At 38.9% G+C, this 26854-nt stretch overlaps 1 protein-coding gene across 4 annotated transcripts in view; it reads right to left on the bottom strand.

Annotated features, from left to right (window-relative positions):
- Nucleotides 1–26854, bottom strand: part of TPK1 (thiamin pyrophosphokinase 1) — a 289743-nt gene that overhangs the window by 102496 nt on the left and 160393 nt on the right. For all 4 annotated transcript variants that reach the window (XM_057365315.1, XM_057365313.1, XM_057365314.1 and 1 more), the window contains one exon: nt 14850–14945. In XM_057365315.1, coding sequence (XP_057221298.1) covers nt 14850–14945 — 96 coding nt within the window. The remainder of the gene's footprint in view (nt 1–14849; nt 14946–26854) is intronic.

Genomic DNA, 26854 nt, shown 5'->3' with positions numbered 1-26854 from the left:
TTACCGATAATACCACCATGTGATTTTCAGGCTGAGTATTAAAGCACTATAAATTCATGGACAACATGTGGTGCATTTCAAAAGGACATAACCATTCTCCCTAAAATACAGGCCAGTCCCTGAAGGTRCTTACCTGTCTGTCCTGAATATATRGCGCCTAAGATCTATMATTCCATATCTAAACTCCTCAGGTAAGTGTGGTATATCTGAGMCATAGTCTTTACATCATTTCAGTATTATCCTCACAGTTTACAGAGCAAATAAAGAAAATGACAGGTTAGGCCATTATGTGTCATTCTTATTCCTGCCACACAGCATTTCAATATACAAGCAATACCATTCAAAGGCTGGACCTGCTCAAGATTAAAAGTACTCCTGTAAAGGAAGCTCCACCCCCGAGTGACTGGGGCGTCATCTCCCAGCTGTTAGGGACAGAGACAGCTATAGGATAGCCCCCCTGTCCCAGTCCCAGACACAGAGAAAACACCACCTGACTGCTTGCAATATGCCAGGGAGTTGGATTGCTCCTGCTCAATTCTCTCACAGAGATATTCAAGATGCTGAACACTTTATTTCCTGTAAGCAGAAAGGGAGTATTCAAAAGCCTTGGTCGAGAGCTTTTGGGTCCTCAGATAAAAGGTCACTGAGTACAAAGTATTATTATTATTACTTCCATAATGTAGATCAGTTATGTTCAGTAATTGTATTTTAAAAAAGCTAACACATATATACTCATATCTAGGGTCCTAACACATTGCAGTTCTAAAGTCTTTAGAAGCTGCTTCGACAATSGCCATCTGGTGAAGTTTCCAACTTTATAGAGCTTAAGTCTATGGTTTCTGTGATTACATGAAGTTTTACTCAACCCAGGAGCCACATAATGGTGCTCTGTGTATCTGGAATGATGTATTAATAGCATCTGCTTCTATTTTTATTACCAGGTCTAAGGTTTTATGATTCTGCTGAATATTGTTTTGCATGAAAATTAAAGTATTTTCTTTTGTTGAAGAGATATAGCATCCTTCTCATCACCAGCAGGAAAATTCTTCAGAGGCCAGAGTGGATCAATATAACACATTACACCAGCAGCAAACATTGAAACAAAAAAACTATCTTTGTACTGCTGACAACATGAATTTTCTGTGCAGACTACAGATCACACAGACCTAGCATAGAACTGAGAGAATATGAATGGTTGGAAAACCCATCCTTAAACAGAAGACACAACAGCAAAAGGTAAAAAGCATATGTTCCCAGCTAAGTCATAATACCATAATATATTTCTTTTTTATTGATTCCACTGTAGAAACAAACCGCTTTTGTTTGACTGGTGATGACTGTGAGTGAAAAGGGTGGATCAAATCTCTGAAAATAGCACCACTAATAGGACCCACCAACACCCACCAGTTCCCTACCAGACAACCAGCTGTAAAATGCTCCCCTCCTTCCCCTGTAGAGGGTAAAATCTGCTACCCTAACCTGGAACCACAGTGAACTCAAGGTGACTTGACAAAGGATCAGGATCCACATGCAAGTTGATTTTCTTCTAAGCAATGGGACTGAAGCTTAAATATTACCTTAGACTAATCTTCAAGAAACTGGGCAACTCCTGCTTGGTGTGTTTCTGTCTCACCATACATGAACTTGCTTGCTTTGGCTTTGATAATTGGTACAATATAAAAGGTAAAAATGAAGGAAATACAGAATSCCTTTGACTTGGAATTGAAATGATGTGATAACACTCTGAATGTGCCTTCTTTCCCTTGTAAAACTGCCAGTACGTCAGGAAAACCCCACTCTGTCCTTACCAAATATGTACTTCCCATGAAGAACAGGACCCAGCTCAAGCAATGAATTGCTCAGTAACTGCAGAGTTCTATGGCAGAGACTGCCAGAGCACTATAAGTTGAAGCAAAACGTAGCAAAAAAAAGGACTTATTATATTTTCAAGTAATACAGAATCCTATTCAAAGTCCTATTCCTTATTCAATTGTAACAATGCAATCTTGGAGACTGGTTACCAAAAAGAAAGAAAAGAAAACCAATATTGCAAGGAGTAGATATGTTGAAAAGGCATCCATAAACCAGAGGTATGGGGTAGAGGTGTGTTGGGAGAAGGATAATAAAGATATCTGAAAAGGGAATGTAACTGTTTTTTAGGGTTTGCGTGGATTGTGAARAAGAAAAACACAAGTATGTGACAGGTATGCAGAAAAACCCAGCTGGAGTATGAGAGGAASAGACAGAAAGAAAAGCTAAAATTCTGCACTTCTGTGACAGTTTACAGTACCACCTTTCACCAGATAATATTGACAGAAGTGACAACCATCCAGACACTGTGGAATTTTTAGAGCCTTTATTTGAAGGTCTTGGTATTCACACTTCATTTATTAATAAAAACCCAACCAGAGAGGCTATGTGTGACAAAAACCTTAAAAATATTTTCATCCTAAAGCTATCACCTCTCTAAAAAAAAAAAAAAAACAAACAAAAACAACCAAAAAAGACAACACAAAAATCACAAACTAACAAAACAATCGGTTCCTTCCCTGCAATCACCTCTCCTCTCACTCTGCCAAACACTTAAGAAAATGGATGTGCCATGAAACCATGTACACAACTCTTTGTCATTCCAGAACCTAAGACAAAGTGAATACCCAAAAACTGGACATTTAGCTCTTCCCACACTACAGAGATGAAAGGCCATTAGTTTTTCYACTACAATTTCCTGCATACCACAGGCTACAGAATTAATCCTGTTACTGCTAATGAGCCCAGCAGGCAACATTTGACTAACACACTGTACTTCAATTGAAATGTCTATGCTTCACTTAAATGTCCCATCACCAGTCCCCTTACACAATTTGTTTTCACACTGTGTCATCCATTTCCTGAAATAAAAGGACATAAAATCATAAATAACTACAAAGAACAGCTTAACGCATTGCAGGCACCTTCTCTTGGACTATCTATAACCCGAGTTAAATGCACAGTATCTTTAAAGATTATCAGGCTTTAACTTAGAAARAGTTGAAGATCTAAGGGTAGGATCCAGTCATCTTTAAAGGGTACATCCATATGTTAGTATGTCTTAAGAAAGTTTTAGAAGCCACTACAGAACAACAGAGCAGTTAAAAGGAGAAGGAAAGYGTAAAAGACTTTGTGCTGACAATTCAAGGATGTATCTTTTCCTTCTCCCATAATTTTGAGGRTGCAGTAACCGAGGGGAGCTGAGGCTCCCACCAAATCAGAATGGAGCTGCTCAGGTTCCTGCTTCCACTCTCACAGAGACCACTGAAATGGACAGCCTGCTGTAAACTGTTTGCAGGCTTGCTAAATGCTGTGAAGCTGGCCCAGCTGATATTCCTCTGTCTATTGTGAAGGGGTTAAATACAAAGATTTTCACGGTATGACTGAGGAACATGCATTTAAGGACACAGGAAGCTGGGAACTGCCTGGAGTGGGTGAAAAGAGCACAATATCTATCTTTGTAAGGTCAGCATCACCATGGTATACAAGAGCGAAGTCCAAGGCTCAAACTGATAACAAATGATATCCACTCTTCAAAACAACGCTCATTATCTCTGATAAGAAATCCTCTCCCCAGGGAGAGGGCAGATAACTCAAAGGACTTCCCCATGAGTTCGTTTTCAGCCAGAAAACTTGCAAACAAACGTGCCTAAGTCTCAGGGAGCTGGGTAGATGAAAGGAAACACCCAACTGACAACAACCAGCAGCACCGAACAAACTGSAAAAAGGATCTCCCCTAAAGGACAAAAGAAGGCAAGAGTAATCAAGATGCTGTAAAATCTCTGAAGTCATGACTAAACCTCCCCCAGAGATCATGGAGACCATCCATTGCAAGTATTCAAGATATTAGTATGCCAGTTACAGGTTAGATAACTGATTGGAACAAAGTGGGTTTTTAGCACCTTCTCACTTCACTGAAATCTTGTAATCTTTCATGGCCTTCCTTAATTTTCTGTAATTCATAAGACTAGTCCCTTAATTTAATCTTCTATGGCATATGACATAGACAACAAATTATTATAGTAATATTTATAGTGTGTTGGAAGTTTATTATATGCTTTTATATATATATATGTGTGTGTGTGAGTACCTCATATTGAAAAATGAACAATTAAGTAGCAGCATGAATGGTACATTTATTATTGCTTTATTGGTTTGTCACTTCATCAATTTTGACCAGTTTACAAGAAAAGCATTTTYTTCTTCATAAGGCAATTTGTCAGCTCAGGATGTGGYTTAAATAATTTTCTGATCTTTGTTTCAGCTTCAGTACCGACGACTTTAAAACACAGAGAAGAGAAGAGAATCTGTTTGCTGTGAGCTTTGTATTTCACATTTCACCTAACTCTGGCTGTCAGTCTTTACTGTAGTAGCCTTCTTCCCCCTCCCTCCAACACATTTCCATGTTGTCACAGGACCAGCAGGGCAACCCAAGAAGAACCCACTGCTTCCCAGGCAGCAGGGCCCCCACCCCACTGTGCCAATGCCTCATCCCATGTGGATCCCACAGTCAACAAGAACCTGCCTGCAGCTTGTGCTGGAGGTGAGCCAGTCCTGCTGTGCCAGCAGGTGGGAAGGACACTGCATAGGGAAGGGGTTCTTTGTTGCAGAGAGTCTCCCTAAAAGCCTTTGTTCTTCCCCCAAGGGATGCAGGACATGATCCCAAGCAGGGAGCCTTGCCTGGACTGTGGGTCCTGCTGCAGCCTGCTGGCAGAAAGACAGCCTTGCACAGAAAGGTCTCTCGCTACTCAGGACCTGATGGATCAGACCCTGTAAGTTCTGCCTGCCAGCCCACAGACAGGATACATATCCTGCATCAGTGAGAGTGTGTGTACCTTTGCACATCTCCATGAGCCCTGACAATTTCCCTTTGATTTCCCTTACAGTGCTGTGCTGGGTTAACCTTGATTGTCTGCCAGGCATTCACTCAGCCTCTCACTCTCTGTCTTCAACAGAACGAGGGGAGAAAATGAGATGAGAAAGCTCATGGGTCAGGACAAGGACAGGGAGATTGTTATATATCAATTACCATCACAGGCAAAACAGACTTGGGGAAAATTAATCTAATTTATTGCCAATTAAAAATCGAGTTAGGAAAAAAAAAAACAACCCAAAACTAAACTCACCTTTCCACCATCCACCTTTTTTTTCCAGGCCCTGGAGTTCATTTCTAACTCCTCTATCTTACCCCTCTCCTGAGTGGCAGAAGGAAACAGGGGACCATGATCAGCTCACAGCAGCTCCTCTCTGCTGCTCCTTCCTTATCATGTTCTCCTGCTACAGTGTGGGGTTCTCTCCACAGAATCCAGCCCTTCAGGAACAAACTCCTCCACCTGCCGCAGCTCTTGCTCCTGTGCAGGTTTGCTTTGCAGCCTGCAGCTTCCTTTGGGGCTCATCCACCTGCCCTGGCACAGAGATCTCCAATGCCTGCAGTTGGATTCCTGCTCCACCACGATGCTCCATGGAGCTGCTCCAGCATGGGCTCCTCTGCACAGGCTGCAGCTCACTCACAGGGATCCATCTGCTTTGCTGGGATTCTCCAGGGGAATCTGTKGGCCAGAGCCCCTCCCTCTGCTCTCCCCTTGGGGCTCCCACAACTGTTTTGTCCCCCTTTTCCCCTCACCTCTCCCTGCCTGGGGCTGAGTGGCTCAGTTGTGCCTTTCTTTGTGGACACCCCAGCAGTACCGGGGCACACAAACCCGATAACTCATTACTGAGCCTGTTTCTCTAAAAGGCTGAGATAAATAGAAGATGTGTATTTCATTTCCCACCACATCTGCAYGTGGTTGTGTTTCAGATGCTGCTCCAGGAGCCTTGGAAAGCCTGCAAAGGAAGCTAAACAAACCCGTGATATTGTGAGGCAATGGGGTGGAATTTCTGTACCCCCATGAACAGGGAACGTCGACTTTGACACKATCAAGAGTTGAGATATTTTCCTGTGACTTCCTAAACCAGGTGCATCTTTTCTTTAAAACTAACTTTCTGCCTGGTTTTATTTMAATTCTGTCATATTAAGTTTAGGTGACAAATTTTAAGGAAAGAATCACAGATTTTTAAGGGGAAACATTCTCTACCAAATATAGAAACTTTAAAAAATCCCCACTATATATACACATACACACTTTTTTTTTTTTTCCTCTGAGTTAAGAGTAGCAACTCAGGCACTTTCCCACTGTAACATTTTGCACTGAAGTCTGCAAAAAAGATGTCACAAGGAAGACAGAGCTTTTGAGGACCTTCACTCCCCTACAGAAGCATTGCTGAGGACATAGCAGCTTGAGGCACTTSTGCCCAGCTAGGGTAAGGTGTTAGCTCTGCAATTGAAAATGTTTAAACTCAKATTCACACAGGTCTGAAGACCTCCTGATAGGCCCCAGCAGAACAGTAATATTTTCAGCTGGTCTGAACATTAATCTTCATGATGAACAAGGGGATAATAACCTGTCCTATTATACTCCAGGGACAGATATAAGACCTGAAACTAAGGATGGAAAATTTTTCCTGTGTCTCTCAGGCCCTATTCTGTGAATGGCTCCTCTTTTGAGTGATTTCACTGAATACCTGGGCAGTACACAATGGTATTTTTTTTTCTAAGGGACTGCAGGCTTGCAGAAAGAAGTCTTGAATTTATACATTTGTCTCTAGGAGGCCAGATATATTTTTATAGTGAAGGAAGYACATTATGATCTGGATGTCAATTTTCTTTTTCAGTGTAAGTTCAGTATTTATAGCAGGTAAGTTAAACATAGCCTGAGTAATTACAGAATATATTATATTTTTCTACACTGTCCTCTAAACCATATAAATTTAGCCATGCACTTAAAAAGAAATGAAGCATGATTTATCAAACTGAAGGTGCTTGTGAAGCTGTAAACATTTTATGTTCACATTTAATTTGCAGAAAATATTGAGCTTTAATTGTTCAGTGCTAGTTGTTCAGTTGTTTTAAAGGGAAACTCAATGGGTTCTTTAGGCAAGTTGAAGAGATTGTCCCCTCTCAGTGACAAAGTAAAAGGAAGGTGATTTAATAAGGAATAGCATGAGCATCAGAATTAGCAAAGAATGGTTGCCAGGTCTTACTTGCTAGTGGTCTCAATATCTTCTCCTCCCCTCTGCCCCCAGTACTCCTTTCTAGGTAAGGAAAAAAAAAAAAGAGAAAGAGCCACCACAGATTCAAAAACTTTGACCAATATTACAATTCACTGTTTCTCTTGGCTATTCAAAGCCAAAAGGGATTATRTCATGGCAAAAAAAATCCTAAACAATCCAAAACCACTAAGGAAGCATTCTTATATGCACTACTTAGTTTAAATAAGTTTCTTTGAATAGGACAAAAAAAGAARCCACAGGAGAAGTTAATTTATTGACTGACTCACCCTCTGCTTTAAGGACTAGGTCACCACAGTTCATTAAGTTATGAAAGTGTGCTCTCTAAAGCCAGTATTTCTTATACATCTAGAGAACTACTAGAAGTTTTTATGAAACTAACTGTACAATAAGCTGAATCCTGTCACTGTTGACAGGCATCTCAATTTAGCAGGAAGAAACCATATTTGATATATAAAAAATGCTCTATTAAATCTCAGTTAAAATTTTTCATACTACCATAAATTTCTAAATAAGCTTAACAATAAACTTACATTCCATTAACTAAATATAATCTGTAGGTTAACAGAATGCAACAGAATGTAATAAAAACAGTTGCAACTTATGAGAGATTTCATACACCACAGTATTCATTTTTCAAGGRAAAAAAAAACCAACCCGAGTTATTTATGAAAATCTCACGCAAGAAACTGAGCTCTCAGTCCTTGAACTGCAAAAAAAAATCCTGGTGTCAAAAAATATTGCTGCTCAAGATTTCCTACTACAATATCAACCTCCAAGACTCAATGCAAGTATGACAGTCTTTTTAAGATAATGATATGTCCCCTTGTAGCCTGACCACTTTCCCAGCATGGAGGCAGTTACATCAGCAATAGCTGTTCTCAGGGAAGCTGTGCTCCTGCAAAGCAGAAGGGGCTGGAAGGGGAGGAGGATCACATCTCCTGTGAGAAAGTTACAAACAGGACAAAATTGGTGGTTAGAAAAGGAACAGTACATCACTTGCAGTAACCTCATGCTTTCTGTTTCATATATATTTAGCCTTTGAGTAAGCTGAGAGAACAGTAGCTGGCTTCCTCATTAGCTTTTGCAGTCCTGTTAATGAGCACATCCTTGATCTTTTAAATCCATTGAAGTGCCTAAATAAACAGTATTTTCCCCCTTGTTCTTCCTCTCCCCAAAGCTTTATAAGGGATTTAACTTTTTTAAACAAACAAACTGAAATCAATATGTTTTTCCAGAATCTCTGCCCTGCTTTTGTCTTAAAAAACTTATTTCCATAGATCAAATACAATCCCCAGCAGAGCACACAAAGATTACATAAGAAAATTTCTTGGTATGTGATGCTCTGAATTCTTGCAGACACCCATATTGCATAAAATTATTCTGACACAAAGATGCTCAGTGTGTCTTGATGCTCAAAGCTATAATGGAACAGGTAGAAAGCTTACATGAAATAAAGGTTTTTCTTTGGGAACTGGCAAGTTCTGGTATCCTCCATTACACGAAATGCATTTTGTCATCCTTTAAAAAAGGGAAGCTTAAAATAATTAAGCAGTAGGAAAGATGGATTAGATACTGTGTTCCTTGAAGGTAGCCTTGGACTGTAGAGTAAAAATAGTCCTCAAGGATATATCTGAATACCCTGTAGGAAGGTTTTATTCCTGTTGAAAAGTATTATAAAATTCTACATTTTRGAAGTGGGCATTGACAGGAAACACTTCAGATACATTTGTTTCTTTTGGAGAGGAAAGGTTTATGAAGAAGATTACTATTAATAACTCATGAGAATCTTTTGATGCAGCACTCGACAGTATAAGAACCTTCTCATTACACATATTTAACTCTCCCTAAAATATATCTCATTTGCATTTTTTAATTTTCCTTCTCTGAAGCATTTAGAAGAAAAACTCAGTAGTGCCACTAAAAATGGACAGATGTATTCTCAGCCCTGCCTTCTATATGRGATTTGGAGACAAAGCCACAAGCTTCAGCGTCCATATGGTCCTTCAGGTCCAGTGAGGGACTGAAACTGGTTCCAGAGAGAAGCTGTGGATGCCCCATCCTTAGGGCTGGAGCTAAATGATCCTTAAGGCCCCTTCTGATCCAAACCACTCTGTGGCTCTTATAAAGGCTTCATTCTTCAGCTCCATGTCACCTTAGGCATTTTCCAGTCTGCCTCTCCCCCTTATTTTGGTATGTAGTAACTTCCCTGTTCTCAAATCCCAGTTACAGACAATCCTCATTCCTAAACTTTGCCTAAAGAACCATTCCCACTACTGTTCTGGATAYCCGAAAGTCTTTAGAAATGAAAACAAGTAGTATTCCTTCATGAAATTACCAACTACCAACGTGAGCAGCAAAATTATGATTTATTCAGGAAGTGAAACCAATGTACTTACTGCTAAAAAGAAGGACACAACATCAGGAATAACCTCAACTGACAGACAAAACCAAAAGTAAGCCAAATAGAGCCCAGTATTTGTAATAATCATACCCTTTCTCTGTGGGACTGGTTTCATGTAAAAAATTACCCTCTTTTAAAGTATCTTCTGATTTTCGTTTTAGGGTATGTCAGCTTTTTCCTCATATAAAGAAAAACCAGGGAGGCCTTAGTAAGTTTGAACACTGCACAGCTGAAGGCAATACATGAACATCACTTCATTGTCTTCTCTTWGGCACTTGATAAACACAGTCCTTCACTAACTTGCATCTCTCAACAGAAAAGGAAGTGGACAGATTTGACACTTTTAAAAAAGTATAAAGGGAAGAACGCTTGCATTCACTTACAAGAATTAATACCCTAGACTGCTAACTGATTGAACTCTAAAGAGTAATTTTAGAATGGAAATGTTAGTATAGTATCCCTTTATTGCCAAGGGGTTTTAGGAAGAGCTGGTTTGGATATTTTCCCTTTTTCATATTGACATTGGTGCTTTTATCAATTTAAACACACTAACATTAAACCACTAAAAGGCATGTAGGTTTCAATAAAACTCATTTTTTATAGCTTCAGCCCATATAACCAAATGAGCTGCTTTAACATTTTTTTTAAGCAGAAAAGATAATAAAGCTAAATGAAAAGTCCCAGAGCTTAGTTTTAAGACTAAATGGTATTTTAGATGGAATAGTTAAAGCAAGCAGAGTTTGTAACTCTGAGATAAAGATAATGGCTTAAATCTATCTTTACATTATGAGTATTCTTCTTGGAGCTGCAAAATTGATAAACACAGTTTCAGTTCTCACTGGCATGAGCTGCTACAAGCTCTCTGTGAGTGAGACCAGAGATGCTGTTGTTGAAAGTGCATTTCATGAATATTGGAAATTGGAGGATCATTCCCAACTATACCACTAGCATGGTGGGAAACTGTGGATAAATTTCTTCTGTACTTTTGCTTTCCAATCTGCAAATTAAAGATAATAGTGTACACTTCTAATGCAAGATCTGTTGATCCCTAAATAAGAGGTATTGTAAGCTTGCCTATCATTTGCTAGTTCAGTTGGTTTCTTGAAATAGCTAATGTTAAGATGAGAGAAAATTAAGAACAGAAAGTAGWACCAGACAGAAATAAGTTTTCTTGAAGGTCTTGTAATGAAGAMAGGAAAGTACTCACATAACTACAGAATGAATAAAATAGTGATTAAAGCAGTAAAGCAAAATGTGCACACCTAATAGACCATAAACAATGTGAAAGATACACACAGCAGCAATAAAAACAGAGTTATTAAGACATTCAAAAAGCACCAATTAGGGCCAGGAAGGAACACTGCCAGAAGAGGTGTGCATTTATACACGTATTTGCACATGCATGTGTGTGCATGCATAATCACAGTCATGCAGAAAGAGAAAGAGAAATATCTAACAGCCTTTAGGATGGAAAGAAACTTCAGTAGTCAGATTCTATTGGCGGTACTTTATTGCTTCACGCATCCAATAGAATGCAATTCACAAATTAGGGCTGTGGAGAGGGAAGATTAAGACTGATTCTAGCTTCCACATGTAAAGGGTACTGCTTCTAAAATTCACTGCAGTATGTAATTAGAAATGCATATAATTAGGTGAGTTAGATCTCACAAAATGATCCCAATGATGCTTTCTGCATGACTTGGCTATGCAACCAAAATATGCAATGTAAATCAGAAATTAATTACCTGAGGATTTAGAAACTATTCTAAGAGTGTTTATTTGAGAAATAAGGAAAAAGTAGTCATGAATTTGGCTTATTATTCTAGAAGAAAGAATTACTGCTCTTTAGATTGARCAAGGAGCCCAAGAATTAATTAAATTAGAGGTGTTTTTTCTCCCAGATTTGTGTCTCAGCTGACCATCAACTCTAGCTGCATATCTCCTTGTGGTGAAGACATTTCTAAGGCTCTTCTCAAACTAAGTACCAGTAAAATATAAACTAACTTTTTTTACACCCTTCTCTCCAGTAGGGGCACTGAGTTACCTCCCCTGTATTCTCACTCGGCTGACCTCCAAGAAAGCTATTTGATACATTTATCTTTCAATACGCTATTCCTCTGTTCAAAAGTTATTTGTTAAGAAGATATTTGGATGAGCAGGAAGAAAGAAAAGGAGAGGATGAAGGCACAGAGACATGAAAAATAAATTGCACAAACTTAATTCCTTTGGAACAAAATATTGTCTGCATATGTTCTTAGGAGTTCAAAAACCTCCTTGACATAGAACTTCTATAGAGCAGACTGAAAAATGAGAGCAGAAATTTTACCCATTCAGTATAGCAGATAAATAATAACCTATTATCTGACCAATGGAGCAACACCTGTTGTAAATATCTCAGCTACTCACACATTCCATCCAAACAAACCACATGGCAGGATTGTGTATCCATGGTATATATTGAATGCAATTAACTTTCCAGCTCAAATATTGCTAACCAGAAAGAGCAGCAAACCAGCATGACTGWGGCAACGCTTTTTAAACAATACTAAAGAGATACTCTCCTTGTTTCAACTGCAACTATAAATCATGGGAAAAAAAAATTTAGTGTCTCTTTGTCTTACTCATCTTTGACAAAAGCTTTGGTTAGAGTGGGGAAAAATCAAAACTGGAGACATACACATTTTTTCTGGCACCAGGAAGACATATTAATACACTCAGTTAAAAGGAAAACTTTTATGATATTTTACAGAAGAAAAGTAACTCCATTGTGTGACATGTAAATTTGTACTTGAGGTGAAAAACCAGAAACRCAGATGAAGAACTCCTTCTTTATCCACTACTAGTTTTCAGACCCTGGACCTCCTCCTCTTCTCAGCTGTGTACCTCTCAGGTGACCACACTTTCTTCTCTGAAAAAATCTGCATTCTTCTCTAAGATTTTAGGTCTATGGCTGGAACAGTCTGTTGTCTCACCACCTGACATTTTTATGGCAGAATGTTACCCACAAAGAGACCTAAATTAGGTGCAAATTTACGTATTGAAAGAAGCTAGAGTTTCAAAAGAGTTTGCAACCATACACTGTGACCACTGTATTTGGCAAGTGCTCAGAATCTCTGTGTCATTTGGGGACCAGATATTAAGCTACACTCTGCATTATCAGGACATTTTGAAAAACCACCAAACCTCCTACTAAAGAATTATATCCAATGCGTCTGAAAAAAGGGGCAAATTAGAAACTGAACTWACAATTTATAGAGTTGTGATACAGTTTTGTCTTACATTTGCTTAAGTTTCACATATTATCTCCCTAAGTGGAGTCAATGACTTCTTCAAATTCCTTACATTAGAGAATGCAGAAGACCAAAATTAGAAAGGCATGATGCTTTATCTGGTGTKCAAGAATCAGCTGATAGCATCTTATGTTTTATGGAACAGGCACTGCAACCAAGAAGCAGCTAGGATTTAATGAACATGGTGCTCAGTTTTAGAAAATTTATGTATGTTACTTCTTGCACCTCTGAAAAAAACTCAGATTGTATTTAAAGCACATCTCTTACATGTAATAGCATAAAATTAAAACTGAACTGAAATCTTAGGTTTGGTGCATTTGCATGAACGTTACACAATTAGTGCAATTACACTCAAGCTTGTATTTTACAAAATATCCTCAAGGATTACAATGTGGTTTCCTTTAGCCACTTTAACAGGGCTTTRCAGTGAGAGTGATCACAGATCTCAAACTTTTACAAATAAACTACTTATTGCTGAAACACACCTGCTGCAGCTGTCATGTTCCCATTGCTCTTATTTTAACCACACATTGATTATTCATTATAAAACCTCTTGTWATAGGTTAAAAAAATCCCTCTCTAGCAATAGCTGGGATTGGATAATGAACTGAATCCAGGAAACATTCAAGTTCTTCTTCATTGAAAGTGCATTACTATTAAGATGAAAGCATCTTACTTGCCAAATTCAAAACAAGTCCYGGGCATAGGTTGCTCATCTGTTCCAATAGCACTCATTATCATTCCAGTCCTAGATGGAAAGACTTTGAGCTCTTGAGATGATAAATTACAGGGGGAAAGGAAATAAACTGTTGTATAAAGAGTTTTCTGGCTCACAGCCAGACAGATAAGAGAAGTGTATGGTGAAACCATCACATCTCCATCTATACTGATAGGGAAAAAAACCCTGGTGAGCAAGAGCATTGTATTGAAATGCAATTACAGATGGGCTTGGTGACAGCACTCCAGAATGTCCCATGGTCACTTACTGTCTTTAGAAGAACAAGAAGTTTTAAAATAGCTTAAGCAAAAGCTGGTTAATTTTTTTATCAGCCTGGAGTGAGGAGGGAAGGAGAGAAGGGTATTGGCATTTCCATCCCTTGCTGCTTCATTGGATTATGGTGAACTCAGGAAATCAGGCAACCTTCTTATCCTGCTACAATGAAAATGGGAAGAGATTTACACATTTCTTTGAATGCTGTGCTGTTGTTTTAATTTTCTTACATGTCTCTTGTCCTCACTGTGGGTAAAGGGCGCAGCAGCTGCTCCCTCTCTTCACTCATGTGAAGAGCAGGAGAGAGAGGTCAGCTCTTATGAATGACTGYTCCATGGGGAGGAAAGTGCAGCAATTCCAAGAGCGCATCTGCTGCTGACTCTCCATATTTGAAATTCCTGAGGAATTTTAACTGTACATCTCAGAGAGACAAAACAAACAGGCCTCCGAAACTAAATTTTGGAAGGAGAAGGGGAAAGGGAAAGGCCTCCCTTGCCTTTCCAATGAAATGAGCTAGACAACTCCATGTGGCTTCTTTTAAGTTTAGGGCACYGGTTGCTCTGCAAAGTCTCCCTTTGATTCCAGTTTTGTAGAAGGAGGTATTGCTTACCATTTGTAATGTTGGTAGGATAAGATTTCCCCTCTCCATTTCATCTTTGCAAGGGGAGGAAAAGAGGATGAAAATCAAGGCTTAGTGTGCCAAGAYCTGAAAATATATTTACATGCCAAAGTGGGACTCTTGCTTTGAGCATTAGTCACAACAGCTCTTCTGCCTTTTGGGTAGTTCATTAACAGAAATCAATACAAGCTGCCTTTCAAGAAAGCCAACACTTGTTCATYGACACACTTTGTAATTCCTTTCAGCAGAATCATCAATGCTTACAAGGTGCACAGTAAATTATGGCAAAACTGCAGAATGTCAAGACTACTGAAAATAGTTTCATTTCAGTGCAAGCTTAAAAGATAAACCTAAATRCAATGAGAAGAAGAGTAATTACTAAGAAACAAAGACAAAAGAGGTCTTTACCTGGAGGCCCTTCTTCTCTATCTTTTTCTGGAGTATCTGAAGGCACTTGGTGAAATCTGTGAGGTCCTGATCCATGGTCTCAATTAACTCACATCCCTAGTGAAGAAGCAACAAAACAGAGAGGAAAAAAAAGTCAGTAATATTTTGGTTTTGAGAACTAATGATTAATTTGGTGAAATTAACTGCAGTCARCAAACCAGAGTCTCAGCATGGAGATGCAGAATTAAGTAAAAGATCCTTACAGAACCCAAAGACTGTAGGCCCCAGTTGAACTAGTTACTATGAACCAGCAGTTTCATAGGTCCAAGAGTATATATTCAGAGCCCATTGARTATATTTGTGTGTTTGGATGAGCATGTTTTACAATGCTCTGCTGGATGGACAAGTTGTGGTGTAGTGAGCCCTGGGTGATCAGTAACTTTGAGGAAAATGACTGTCCTCTCTGGGTTTACAATGTCTCTGCTAYGCACATTCAAACCTGTATAGATGTGAGCATACAAAATTGTTCAAGGTTCCCAGAAACAGTGCAGTTGTACTGTAGTTAATACGCAGTGATACAACAAGAATTTCTTTGCAATGGGGTATTATGGCTGAGAACATACTAGAGAGAGAGCATGAACTCAGATTTCTWAACTGTGAGCTAAAGCAATTCCTAAGCCTCTGCTAAAAAGCTGAGTAAGGGTAAGTGAAGTGTATCTACCACATAAAGTCACTATTCAAAGAGGTTTAAAGAATAAAAAAATAACCAATAAAGCATTCAGAATTAAAATAAGAATTGTACACAYTGGATTTAGAAGTTCTCTCTCCTACCACTTCAAGGTCCCCTTAAAAGCCTCCTTGCTTTGTCTTACTTGACAGATTTTATGTTTCTGCTATACACAATAGCAACTGATATGAGAAAAAACATTCAGAATACAGAATCTTTGTACGTGTGCCTCTGTGCATAAAGCACATTTCTCTGTCACTTCAGAAAAAAGTCCTAAACAACAAAGCCAACATAAAAGTTTTAAAGTTGCCTTTACATTGGCAGTAAAAATAAAGGTACAAAAGACAAAATTTCCCAGGTTAGTGAATGCATGGAGTTTAGTGAATTGCATGCTTCCAACAGGAAGACACACACTGCCACTGATATGCTTCCCCATGGCCAGAATACACATAAAACCAAATAAAGCCATCAGGCAGTGGGGGATTTGGATGAAGTAGAAGAGAAAAGGGAGAAGATAATAACATGGTTTTCTATCATACCTCTCGAAAACTTCTGAAAGAGAACCTGGTCAAAAGTAACAGCTTTTCTGAGGCCTGATATTGCTCTAAATATTTTTTTTAAGCAGTAATAATAGGCTTGCCAAGATGAAGCATTGTGTAGCTGTAACAGAACATGCAATCAGAGACCTCCATTGCGAAAGTAACACTGCTTCCCTTCCAAAGAGGTGAGGGAAAACATAGCTGGATTCTGCACTCAGTGCTAAGCACCAAACTCTTTGAAGAGCTGCCATGTCTCYACTCTCTTCAAGGAAAGGCTGAAATGTAAAATTGGTAGGAGGAGAAGTGATGCAGACCATCTGGAGCCTGTAATGAACATGTGAGGTCAGCAGCAGCAGCCAGAGACACCCAGGGAAGGTATAGGGTTGTTCAGACCCGCTCAGAAAAGCTCCCACACAGATCAGAAAACTACTGAAAGGAATTTGTTTATCAAAGCCAGTCTAAATGAAAAGGTGCCTCGTTCACTAAGGATGGGGTGCTCTCAGGCAGTCTTGAGATCAGCACTGACAGTGGGAAAAGAGACCAAGCTGTGAGAAACCAGGGACAGGACCTCCTYAGTCTCTCTCAGACAGCCTCTGAGCAGCTTACAAAGTGACAGATGAAGACTAAATTAGTGGCAGGGACAGCTATTGCTGAGTATGGGAGAAGAGACACAACCTCAGGTGCCAGCTCTTAAATTAACAGTAGAGAAGTCCAGCCCTTTATCTTTTGCCAGGGCCATTTCTTGGCTCCCCAGCATTGGCAGAAGTAAGTGGTTTCTAGGTACCAATTCAAAAATGAAAAATTGGACTCCCACTCTCCCTCAGCACTTTGAAATGCTTCTTCATGCAGTTATTAACAAGGGTGATCTTCTTAAACAGGTGTGCTTGGGAGTGGTAGATAGAATACAATTCTACTTTCCACACAGGGACTACCAAGGTGTCAGTTTTTTGTGGGTTTTTTTTTAATTTTTTTTTAATTTTTTTTTTTTTTAATTATCATCTACAAAAGCTTGTATTATTATTTATTATTTTTCCTTCTACTATTTCACTTGAGTTTAGTTCTTGCCTAGCTTCTCAGGATGTTCTTTGATAAAAAGTAGTCTAGAAGAACTTTAAGGTACTATCGAGGCAGAACAACATTTGTGTGCTGAAGGTAATTTCCCACCACTCCAAGAATTTACTCACTGCCTGTAYCTTTAATGCTTTACACAAGTATTGCTCTAGATCATCATATAGAAAAAATGTTGATAGAGTGCTACCATTAAAGCCACCACTTTCTTCAAATTAAACTGTATTTCTCATTCTCTGTCCACATCAAACAGATAGACAGTTGTARAACTGGCAGAGATTTTAGTACAGCTCCTTTTGCCACAATGCCAAAGAGACTGTCATGGTCAGACTGAACCAGGGGAGGGGACAAGCATAGAACTGGAATCTTCCTGCCACCTCTGTACATCCCTGCTGAAATTAATGTCTGTGCAGCTCATGTTCAGTGATGGTACAGCAGCCTCAGATAAATCTGTTGCCCCTGACGTATCAAGTCCAATATTTTATGTCACAGAATTGGATGACAATTGCAATGCAGTTCTTTTCAACCTTCACCACATTATTCTGGAATGACAAAAATCTTCAAGACAGAGCCATCCAATAYAGTCAGAGTTTAATGAAAGGACAGTGTAACAATGGCAAGATAGGCAATAACCCTTGTAGTTTTATAGATACCTGCTCAGCTTAATAACATTAACCTTTGGTAAGAAAGTTAAAAAGCCAAACAAATTTAACATTAGGAAAGGTTAGAAAAATCAATACCACACAGCAGGAAAGAAAACAATAGATTGCATCTGATGACGATATAGCTCTGCTGAATGATAGGATGAGGGACAGAATGTGAGGCTTTTGCTGTTCTGTCTTATTACAGCAGCTACGGGAGGCACATTGCTAAAGAAGGAGGAGTGTGTCAGACACACATAATAGGATTATTGAACCCTATATTTCAGACAGACACTGAATTCAGACAGGCACTGAAATGTCAATCTGAACATCTCAGTAWTTCTCCCATTTTTAAAAATGTTATGCATCACAGCACATTGTGTTTGCAGAAAGCAGTGTGTAGCTGACCCTACTCCCATGTTCTYCTTAATCTTATATTAAGAGAATGTAATGTTTTTTTTCTTTCTGTAATCTTTCTGAGCATGAGAATATTATTACAACAGAATACATAAAATATCCTAATGTGGACCTATCTCTCAGGTCTTCCTGTGGCAAACCATTTGAGACTATCTTTTGAAGCCTGTGTCTGGCTGTGCTCAGTGGGTGCACCAGTGACATTCAGTTCAGTCCTTTAACAATTCCTGAGCAAGAGGCTCAATTTTGGGCTATCAGTCTCAAACAGATGCACTCATGTATAGTATCAATGGCACACATCCTCAAGCAAAAAGAGGAGAAAGGAGACAGCTTGTAGAGCCTCTCAAAATCACAGCACAAATAAATTTTAAGAAACCTGTATAAATTAAATGTTGTCTCTAAACACTTCACCTGCACAAACAGTAATATGCCCACTTTATCCTAACATTTCATTGACCAACTAAGAAAGAGCTATAGATTCTCAGAACTATTTCATTTGGAAAGGATTTTTCAAAGTAATCTGGTCCAATCTCTTGCTAAGAGTACCTTAGATGTACAATTGGTAAAAAATATTTTTGATATTTAAATAGCCAAAAATACTTAATTAAGTGAAGTGAATTTTTTTTTTAGTTTTGGACTCAAATTTGGCTGACTGCCTGGCATCAGTACAAAGCTAATACTGTATGGATTGCTTGGCCYTCAGTTCTGGGATTGATAATGTTTTCACTCATCCAATTGCACATTAAGCCACACTGCCATTCAGATTGACTAAAATAATTTATTATTCATGTTGAAGCATTATGAAACATCAAACCAAACAACTGAAATTCACACTCAGGTGAAAGCCACATTACTGAAAAGCAAACCAAGAATGTTGACCATCACTTCCAACCTTGTATAACATCACTTGATTTATTGAACAAGCACTATGAACTTGTTAAATTTGCCAAGCATTAAAAAAAATGCACACTGTAGTTGAAACTTTGACTGCAACAGCTGCAACCTCTTGTCACTTCCCCTATTTCTATTTCAATATGATCTTTTCCATAGTAAATAAAATGTTTCCTGTTTTTGTTTTTAATGAGGCAGCGTGTGGCTTCTGGTGGAGGATTTTTTTTGATACCATACATTTTATGTCAAGATAATTGCAATGAAAGAGTTCATCTACATTAATTAGGTTGCCCCTTTTCAAAAGAAAAGTCCATTTTTCATGAAATTGCAGTTACTTAAAATTGACAAAATATAAGTCTGTTTAGTTGGTATCTGACCAATACCAAGGAGAGCCAGCACACTTTATATGCCACCCACTACATACAGAAAAGCAGAAAACCAAATATTTCTAAACGTAAAAAATCAAATGCAAGCAACCACCCACCCTCCCCGCAAATAAAAAAAAAAAAAAAAAAAAGCAAACCAACAAACCCCACAAGCAAACAAACAGCACAGTTAATGTTCCATTTGCTGGAAAAATTCCCAGTATTTATCTGTACTAGAGAAAATTCTTCTGATGCATTAAGTTTGATGAATGAAAGCAAATACTCGCTCACAGGTCAGAAAGTGCAGCAATACACACATCACTGCAATACCTTTATCAGAAGGCCCTAACATCTTTTAAAGCTTTTAAATAACCCAGCAGAAGAGTGAGAGTGTTGCCTGAGAAAGGTCTGTCAGGAGTTGCAGTCTCATATTAAACCCATATCTCTTCATTCCCATTTCTGGCATTTTAACAGTAGACCTACTTTTGTACATCCCTGTGCAAACACGTTATTTTTCCAATCTGATGATTAAAACTGAACACAGTACAGCAGTGACAGCCACCTGCTATTTTTGGATCTTCTCTGAAATTTCCCTTATGTGCCCTTCCTTGTCTGAAAAACAGAATCCAGAGAGAGGAGTTGTAATTGATTGTCAGGCTCTCTCTGTAATCAGAACTGTGAAAAGCTTTTGTTAATGAAGACTATTGGAATCCTTTGGATCCTTACCTAGTGATGGGTCTGAATACAGGACCTTGCTTTTCTTGGAAAACAACTTGCAAACAGGAATTGCCTCTCTGCATGCGTTTACGTATGAAGAGATGAGATAGCTCATGGAAGGGAAATCAGAGTGCTGGAATTGCACCAGTGCCTGACAGAAGGGAAGCACATGGCATTGATTGTAGAGAGCAAGAGCCACTACCCAGTTGTGTCCATGACAAGCTTGTTTRTTGACTTGTACACACTTTGAACCAAGACACAGAGCTGCATCATTTCCAAAAATGCTACAACTACACTTAAACACACACTAAAACAATCTCTGGCACTCACACCAATGCAAACAAGAGTCAAGAACTCTTCTGAAATAAAGCAAGAAACAAAAAAAGCTGCCTCATCCACAAATCCTATCTGTGCCCCAAAAAGCTGAAGAAATATGGCATGCACTATTCATTCATTTGAGCTGGGAGGCAGAGAGAGGCCATCTATATTTCAAGTATCCCCCAACAATTTAATCACAGTAACCAAACAGGTTTCTGTTTTCCCTTTTGTGATTTTGTTCTTGTGGTGGTTTTTTGTTTGTTGCATTTTTGTTTTTGTTTTTAATTAAARGGCTTMAGGTTAACAACTCTTGCTTTTTATCACATAGGATGACAGACRCTCCAAAGGACGAAGTTAATAAGCAGACATTCTATTTGAAACTACTTCAGTTTCCAGACTAATTGCCAGTTCTCAAGAACATCTCAARGTAAGAAAAACAAGGAGAAAACAGCAAGGCTTGTACTGAGGTGTTTTCAAAGATCTGGGCTGACAAATTTTAGACATCCTAAACACTATCTTAGTATGTTCCTTTGCCAGCAGCCAAGGAATCCAAGAGCACCATGACTGTGAAAAATGCATAGAAAATAGCCAAAGAAATGTTAACTTGGATGACATAAGATTCCCTGCAAGGCATTACTAATCATTAATCTTATTTAAAAATATACGACCAGGASAGCTAGTCCCTCTTTCTTGCATTCAGACAGACTTTATGCAACAYGTTTTTTGTTCCTTAGTTAGCATTTCCCAGTATGTCCTTAGTTTCAGAGATATGTAATTGCTCTGAAAAGAATTTGGATTGTGAGAGTAGAAATTTGAAATATTGATTACTGGGCAGATTTTATTGAGATCAGGCCCCAAATATGTGCTAAGAGCAATAAAAAGGGTATTCTCACACAACTCTGTCTACAAGTACAAGATGAGTAAAAAGGGATTTGAAAATTTTGATTACCTAATGACAGCAAATTAAAATGAGAAATATCGTCCTATTGTGAATAAAACAACAACAAAAAAAAGAACCTCAAAAACTGTGTTATCAATACAATTTAGYAGCTCTTTTGTTTTTGGTATTGTGATATTAATGAAAATAGCATGATTAGTACCAAGAAAGATTCTTCAGGAAAGACACTGATTACTTCCCACCGCTTGTTAGTTTTCTTATGAACTGCTGCCTGCCTTTTATTTGTGTTTTAAGTTCTAACTTGGCTAGGTATGTGACTAGATAATACTCTTATTTTCCTTCTTATTGTTCTRTCTGACATTTTCTAAAACCTCTCAGCCTCAGTGTAACAGCTGTGTGTCACAAGGAATTGAAGAAACTTTCWGTGGGGAGAGTTTATTTGCTGTCTACAATACCCCATCATTTAAGGATCATTTCATAGAGATCAARAGGAGAATGCCAGATGATACATATCCTCAGCACAATGCAGGTCAGCTTCTGTGTTCCCCATGTTAAATGATATGTCCATCCTCTCCTCCTCCAGTTTTTCTTTCCAGTTATGTTTCTCCTTCTCAAYGAAGGGAATGGCTAATTTAAACTTCAGGAAATCTCTTTTGCTTTCTTGAGGCAGATCACCTGTGACAGGCAGATTATACAACATTTCCAGTATGTGCTGGKGCCTGAGAGAGTCAGGAGCTTTATGTTATTGAAAAGTGGCTCTCTCCCCACACTGCTACACCAGATCTACATCCTGCTTACAAATTTATAGGATACCAGAAACAGTAATGCAGAATGAAGCAAATATTTGTTGCTACCCATATAAACTCCATGTTAACTACAGACAAAAAATTAACACATAAAAGAGATGTTGCTTTTGGGAACTAATTGGAGGAAAGTTCCTAGCCATACCTCAGCAGCTTCATGTCAGAAGTAACAACGTTGTAAACAGTGCCAAACTCAAAGGCACATTGCGATTCATTTAGCTGTATCTTCTGTATTGAAGGGAAACTTATGGCTCCAAGAATTACAAAGGATGCATAGGTTTTGCAGATGCCACACCTTAATGCAGACCAGTGAAAACAGGCTTCACAAACTCAAAATAAAATTAAATTGTTCAGTATTTTAACAAGTCATGTTGCAAAGCTAACAGCAATGAAAATAAATAACAATAATCATTATAATAGCAATGGCAGCAGCAGCAACCACTACTCAGCTTTACAATCCTTCTCCATCAAAGATCACCAAGTTATCTGGGAGCAACGAACAGAAATAATTGACACGCTGACATTTTGACAGACAAGAGAAAGCTTGGGAAATTAAAGCACTGCCCAGCAGAGCAGTTCTGACATCATCCCTAGCAAGTGTTCCATTGAATATGAACACATTTCCAAGTGAATTGCAGGCTATTTGCTGTATTTCCACATAACTGAGGTAGATTCTTGAATAATAATAGGTCACACATCATATTCACGCAGTTGCTGCATTTTCTATTTGCGGAGGATTCCAAATTCAATTGAAAAGTGAAATTGCTGAACAAACATTCAGTCCTTAGATCTGAGAGCACTTGRTTACTTGCTATGTTGGACACCAGTTTTATCTTCAAGTCCTGCTTTTCAAGAAGCAGAGGTTGCAGGTTTAAAAACAGGGAACACCTTGAAATTGAGCTGCATATCCTTCTCTCTGTCACTTTTCTGCATGAAATATAAACAACTACTCATGGCRCTGTTCAGTTAGAAATCAGAAAATCCAAGCTTACTGCACTGAAAATATTTCCATGTGACACATGACATGCTTCAAGCTTTCAACAGGTCACAGATGTGACATCAAATAAAATAAATAACATATATCCAACTAACTCCAGTTACTCGCAGGTAATACAGAGCTTTGCAACACAAGATTTTGCACTGGTATACCCTAGGTCTCTCCTAGTGGAATATTCCTCTGCTTTACATAGCAACAGTGATTTCTGAAGTGTCACTTCTAGCTCTTCTTACAGATAGCTATGATCCCTGGCAGAAGAAAGCTAACACAACATAACAGGTTCAAGCAATTCAAACGCACTATATAGTCAGCTTCTTGCTCTTGATGCCTTAGGATTTTTAGTTTCTATATTTTCATACGTCTGTATTCTTGTATTCCTCTAGTACAACACTAAAACTACCATTCTCGCATCTTTAGACAAAACAATCCTTCTCTGAGCCTGAATCCAAGGACACCTCGCTGTCTCAGAGCCCCAAAATATGTAAAAACTTATTTTTTTTTGCGAGTTGGGGGAGAGAGCAAGTTTGGAATATCATTGGAGAATTAAGGCCCAATATGTTAATAAGGCAGAACTTATAAAAGGTGAAGATCTCATGACTCGGTGTCCATTTTGTGTGTAGCCTCAGGAGGAGGCTTTTGTCTGCCCTAATGTCCCAGGGGGCCTTTTAGCCCTGTATTAAAGTTGTCTATTCTCATTTTCTTAAGTTTGTCTGGCCTCTGTTTCAGGCGAGCCTAATGGATAAGGCATCACTCTAACAGGTGATTGTTCAGAACCCACTCCACTAATCATCCTGTGAGCATTGACCACAACCTGGATAGGCTATACATTAACGGGATAAGTCACAGAACAAAAGAATGTTCATCTCCAGAAAGGAGGTGTCCCCCTCTGACGTTTATTAATACCGTAGGATATGCCTAAAGTGAATGACATTGAACTGAAATCTGTAAGACAGATCAGATCCCGTGATCTTCCCCTCCATGACTGAGAGCAGGATGTGGCCTCCTGCACCTGCTGTTGCCAAAGGGCAATGGAACTGTCAGGGCATATTCAAAGTACAAAATGCAAGCCACAGCCATTTGTGCAAAGAGCTGGAATGGGCTTGCAGGAACTGAATGTAGAAAAAACGCTGAGTGTCATGCTGTGCTAAAACAGAAATGAAAGTGTCAGAAGGCGCTGGGTGCACACACAGGGGCAGACTGGCCTAACAGATTATCCGGGATATGCAAGGATGCGAGACATTTCCTTGACTACTGCCTAGACAAAGCATAGGGTTCCAGAACATCCAGGGGTGCTCTGACCTTCTCTAGCCAGCTACACAGGCTAATGTTATTGCTGAGTGAACCTGACCCAACACTCACCGATAGCAGCACTCAAGACAGTAAGGCACAACATAAAATTTCCATAATGTACTACTCTAACACATAATCAGATCTCTAGGGAACTGGSAGCTTCTCCTATTCCACTTTCCTTTGTTCTACCCATACTCTATTTTAAACAACTGCCGTAAGAAAGAAAAGAAAGAAAATATGAAGACCTGCTTGTGCATTTGGATCAGAGATCTAAAAGTAGCTTACTGCTTCTAAATGCTGTGAGAAGATGCCTCAGAAGCTCAGCAAGGCTGTATGTGCTCATTTTGAAAGGGTAATTTTAAACTTTTGTTTCAGTTCAATCAAGTCTTCCAAACATATTATTTTCACTAAATTTTGCCCGAATGGTAAGTTTGAAGCATGCAGAGATAGCATGACATGAAGATACACAGTCCCCCAAATTCTGAAGTTTTCAGATTATTTGGCACTTTACTAACTGGAGTTTGTAGACAATGGTTATGACTCTACCATAGCCAATGCTGGGACTGGAAACTGCAGTGGACCTAACCAAGATTTATTTAATGCACAGCAGAGCTCAGCCTGGGCTGTGCCTCTGTCTTCTTTGGTGAGTCTCACATTCTAAACACATCTAAACACCACCACTGCTCCTGGAGGCCAGCTAGCTGGTTCAGAGGTAGGAAGGTTTTCCCAATGACCCAGTTCACTGCAAGACAGGTTATGTCTGCACTGAGCAGGCACAGAACAGTAAATCAATGCCTCACCTTATTCTACCACTCAGAAGGCTCTCCATGAACAGCAGTTTTAAACAATGATGAACATTAATGACTACCCATTAACCCACTCTGTTAAACATTTGTCAGACACTTCTGAAGGTATGAGACTGTTACAAGGAAAACTCTTTCTAAACATTCTCCAGGGCTGGATTTGCTATGAGAAGGCAATATATATACACACATCAGATGATAAAATACAGAGATTAAATTAATCTTTAAGTTTTCCTGTCCATAACTCCAAAGAGAGTTTTTCTCCATTCTTTCTCAAGTGTTGTGTTCAGTTTAATTAAGAGATTTTTCAAAGCCTCAGAAGTTGTACTTCTTTACAGAAAAAAAGTACCACACCACAACTGATCTCTGCATTCCTGATATTTACTAAAAAGTCTTTTATTCAGCCATATCCCTCTTTGCACACATGGGTTACATATCTTCCCAGCCCAAGTGGTGCCCAGTTACACTCTATCTCTTTCCTAATCTTCCTTCAAACCCATGTTTTAAAATCTCGGGCACCCACACAAAATATAAAGGTAACACAAATACACAAGCAATACCGGCTATATAGAAAGCAGCCTTTCTCTACTGACAAAAGGTCTTAGAGCTGCTTCCCTTTTTGCAGAAACTCATTGTGCTTTCCCACATATAATGGAATGGCAATCCTATGCCTCTACTGGACCACAAAATTTTTTTGTTAAGAGGCTTTGCTTTTCAAGCTGCAGATCATATTCTAAAATGTCAACAGATTACAGTACATTCAGATACTTAATAGTTTTCCCTTATCTGAGCAAAAACTCACCCAATTCCTTTCATTCTATATCTAATTAGCAGATGTCCAACATGGCTTATGTAGGCAATGCTCTACTTTTACTACACATAGCAGCCTGCAGCCTTATAATCCACATCCAAAGGATTCACAGGGAAACTGCCTTGAGATCAAGGCACTGACACAGCATTCATCAAGGGTTCAGCCACTCCTGCTGCCAGGAGAATCTGGTGTGAGCTGAGCAAGCAGTCAGTGAACAGCACCACAGTCATATAGGGCACTAAACGGCTTCTGTGAGTGTTACGCTGGATTTTGGCCTCTCTCCACCTTAGTTCAGCAAGGTCTGGTCTCTCTCCATCTCAGTCTTGCAAGTTTTGGTCTATCTCAGTCCTGCAAATGTGCAACGAATTAATACTTCTGGCATGCACTGTGAAAATAAATGAAGAAACACTCAAGAAGCAATCTGTGGCACATGGGTGAAGACACCATTTCCCAATCAGATAAACAACTGCTTAAGGCAAACATCGACCTCTTCACAATTTTTGAAGACATAGTCATGCATGTACATCTGTGCTTTCTCTATACTAAAATTCCTTAAACGTTTAGTTTCTTTACCTTGACTTTTACAAAATAAAGAAGTTAGCCTAAAAAGGTAGCAATCATCATCTGTTCTGCCTCCCCATTTTAGTTATAGAATCTTTTCCTTCCTTTTGAAATTCAAAAACTAAGCACTCTAAAATTACATGCTGCATCAAGTAAAATTAAAACCCCACAACAGAGGAAGTA

Source organism: Malurus melanocephalus, unplaced genomic scaffold (assembly GCF_030028575.1).
Source record: "Malurus melanocephalus ecotype Western Australia unplaced genomic scaffold, MMel_1.1 scaffold_51, whole genome shotgun sequence".
Classification (NCBI taxonomy): Eukaryota; Metazoa; Chordata; class Aves; order Passeriformes; family Maluridae; genus Malurus; species Malurus melanocephalus.
Note: the sequence above shows the minus strand (reverse complement) of the source record. Positions and strands in the feature narration are given on the sequence as shown.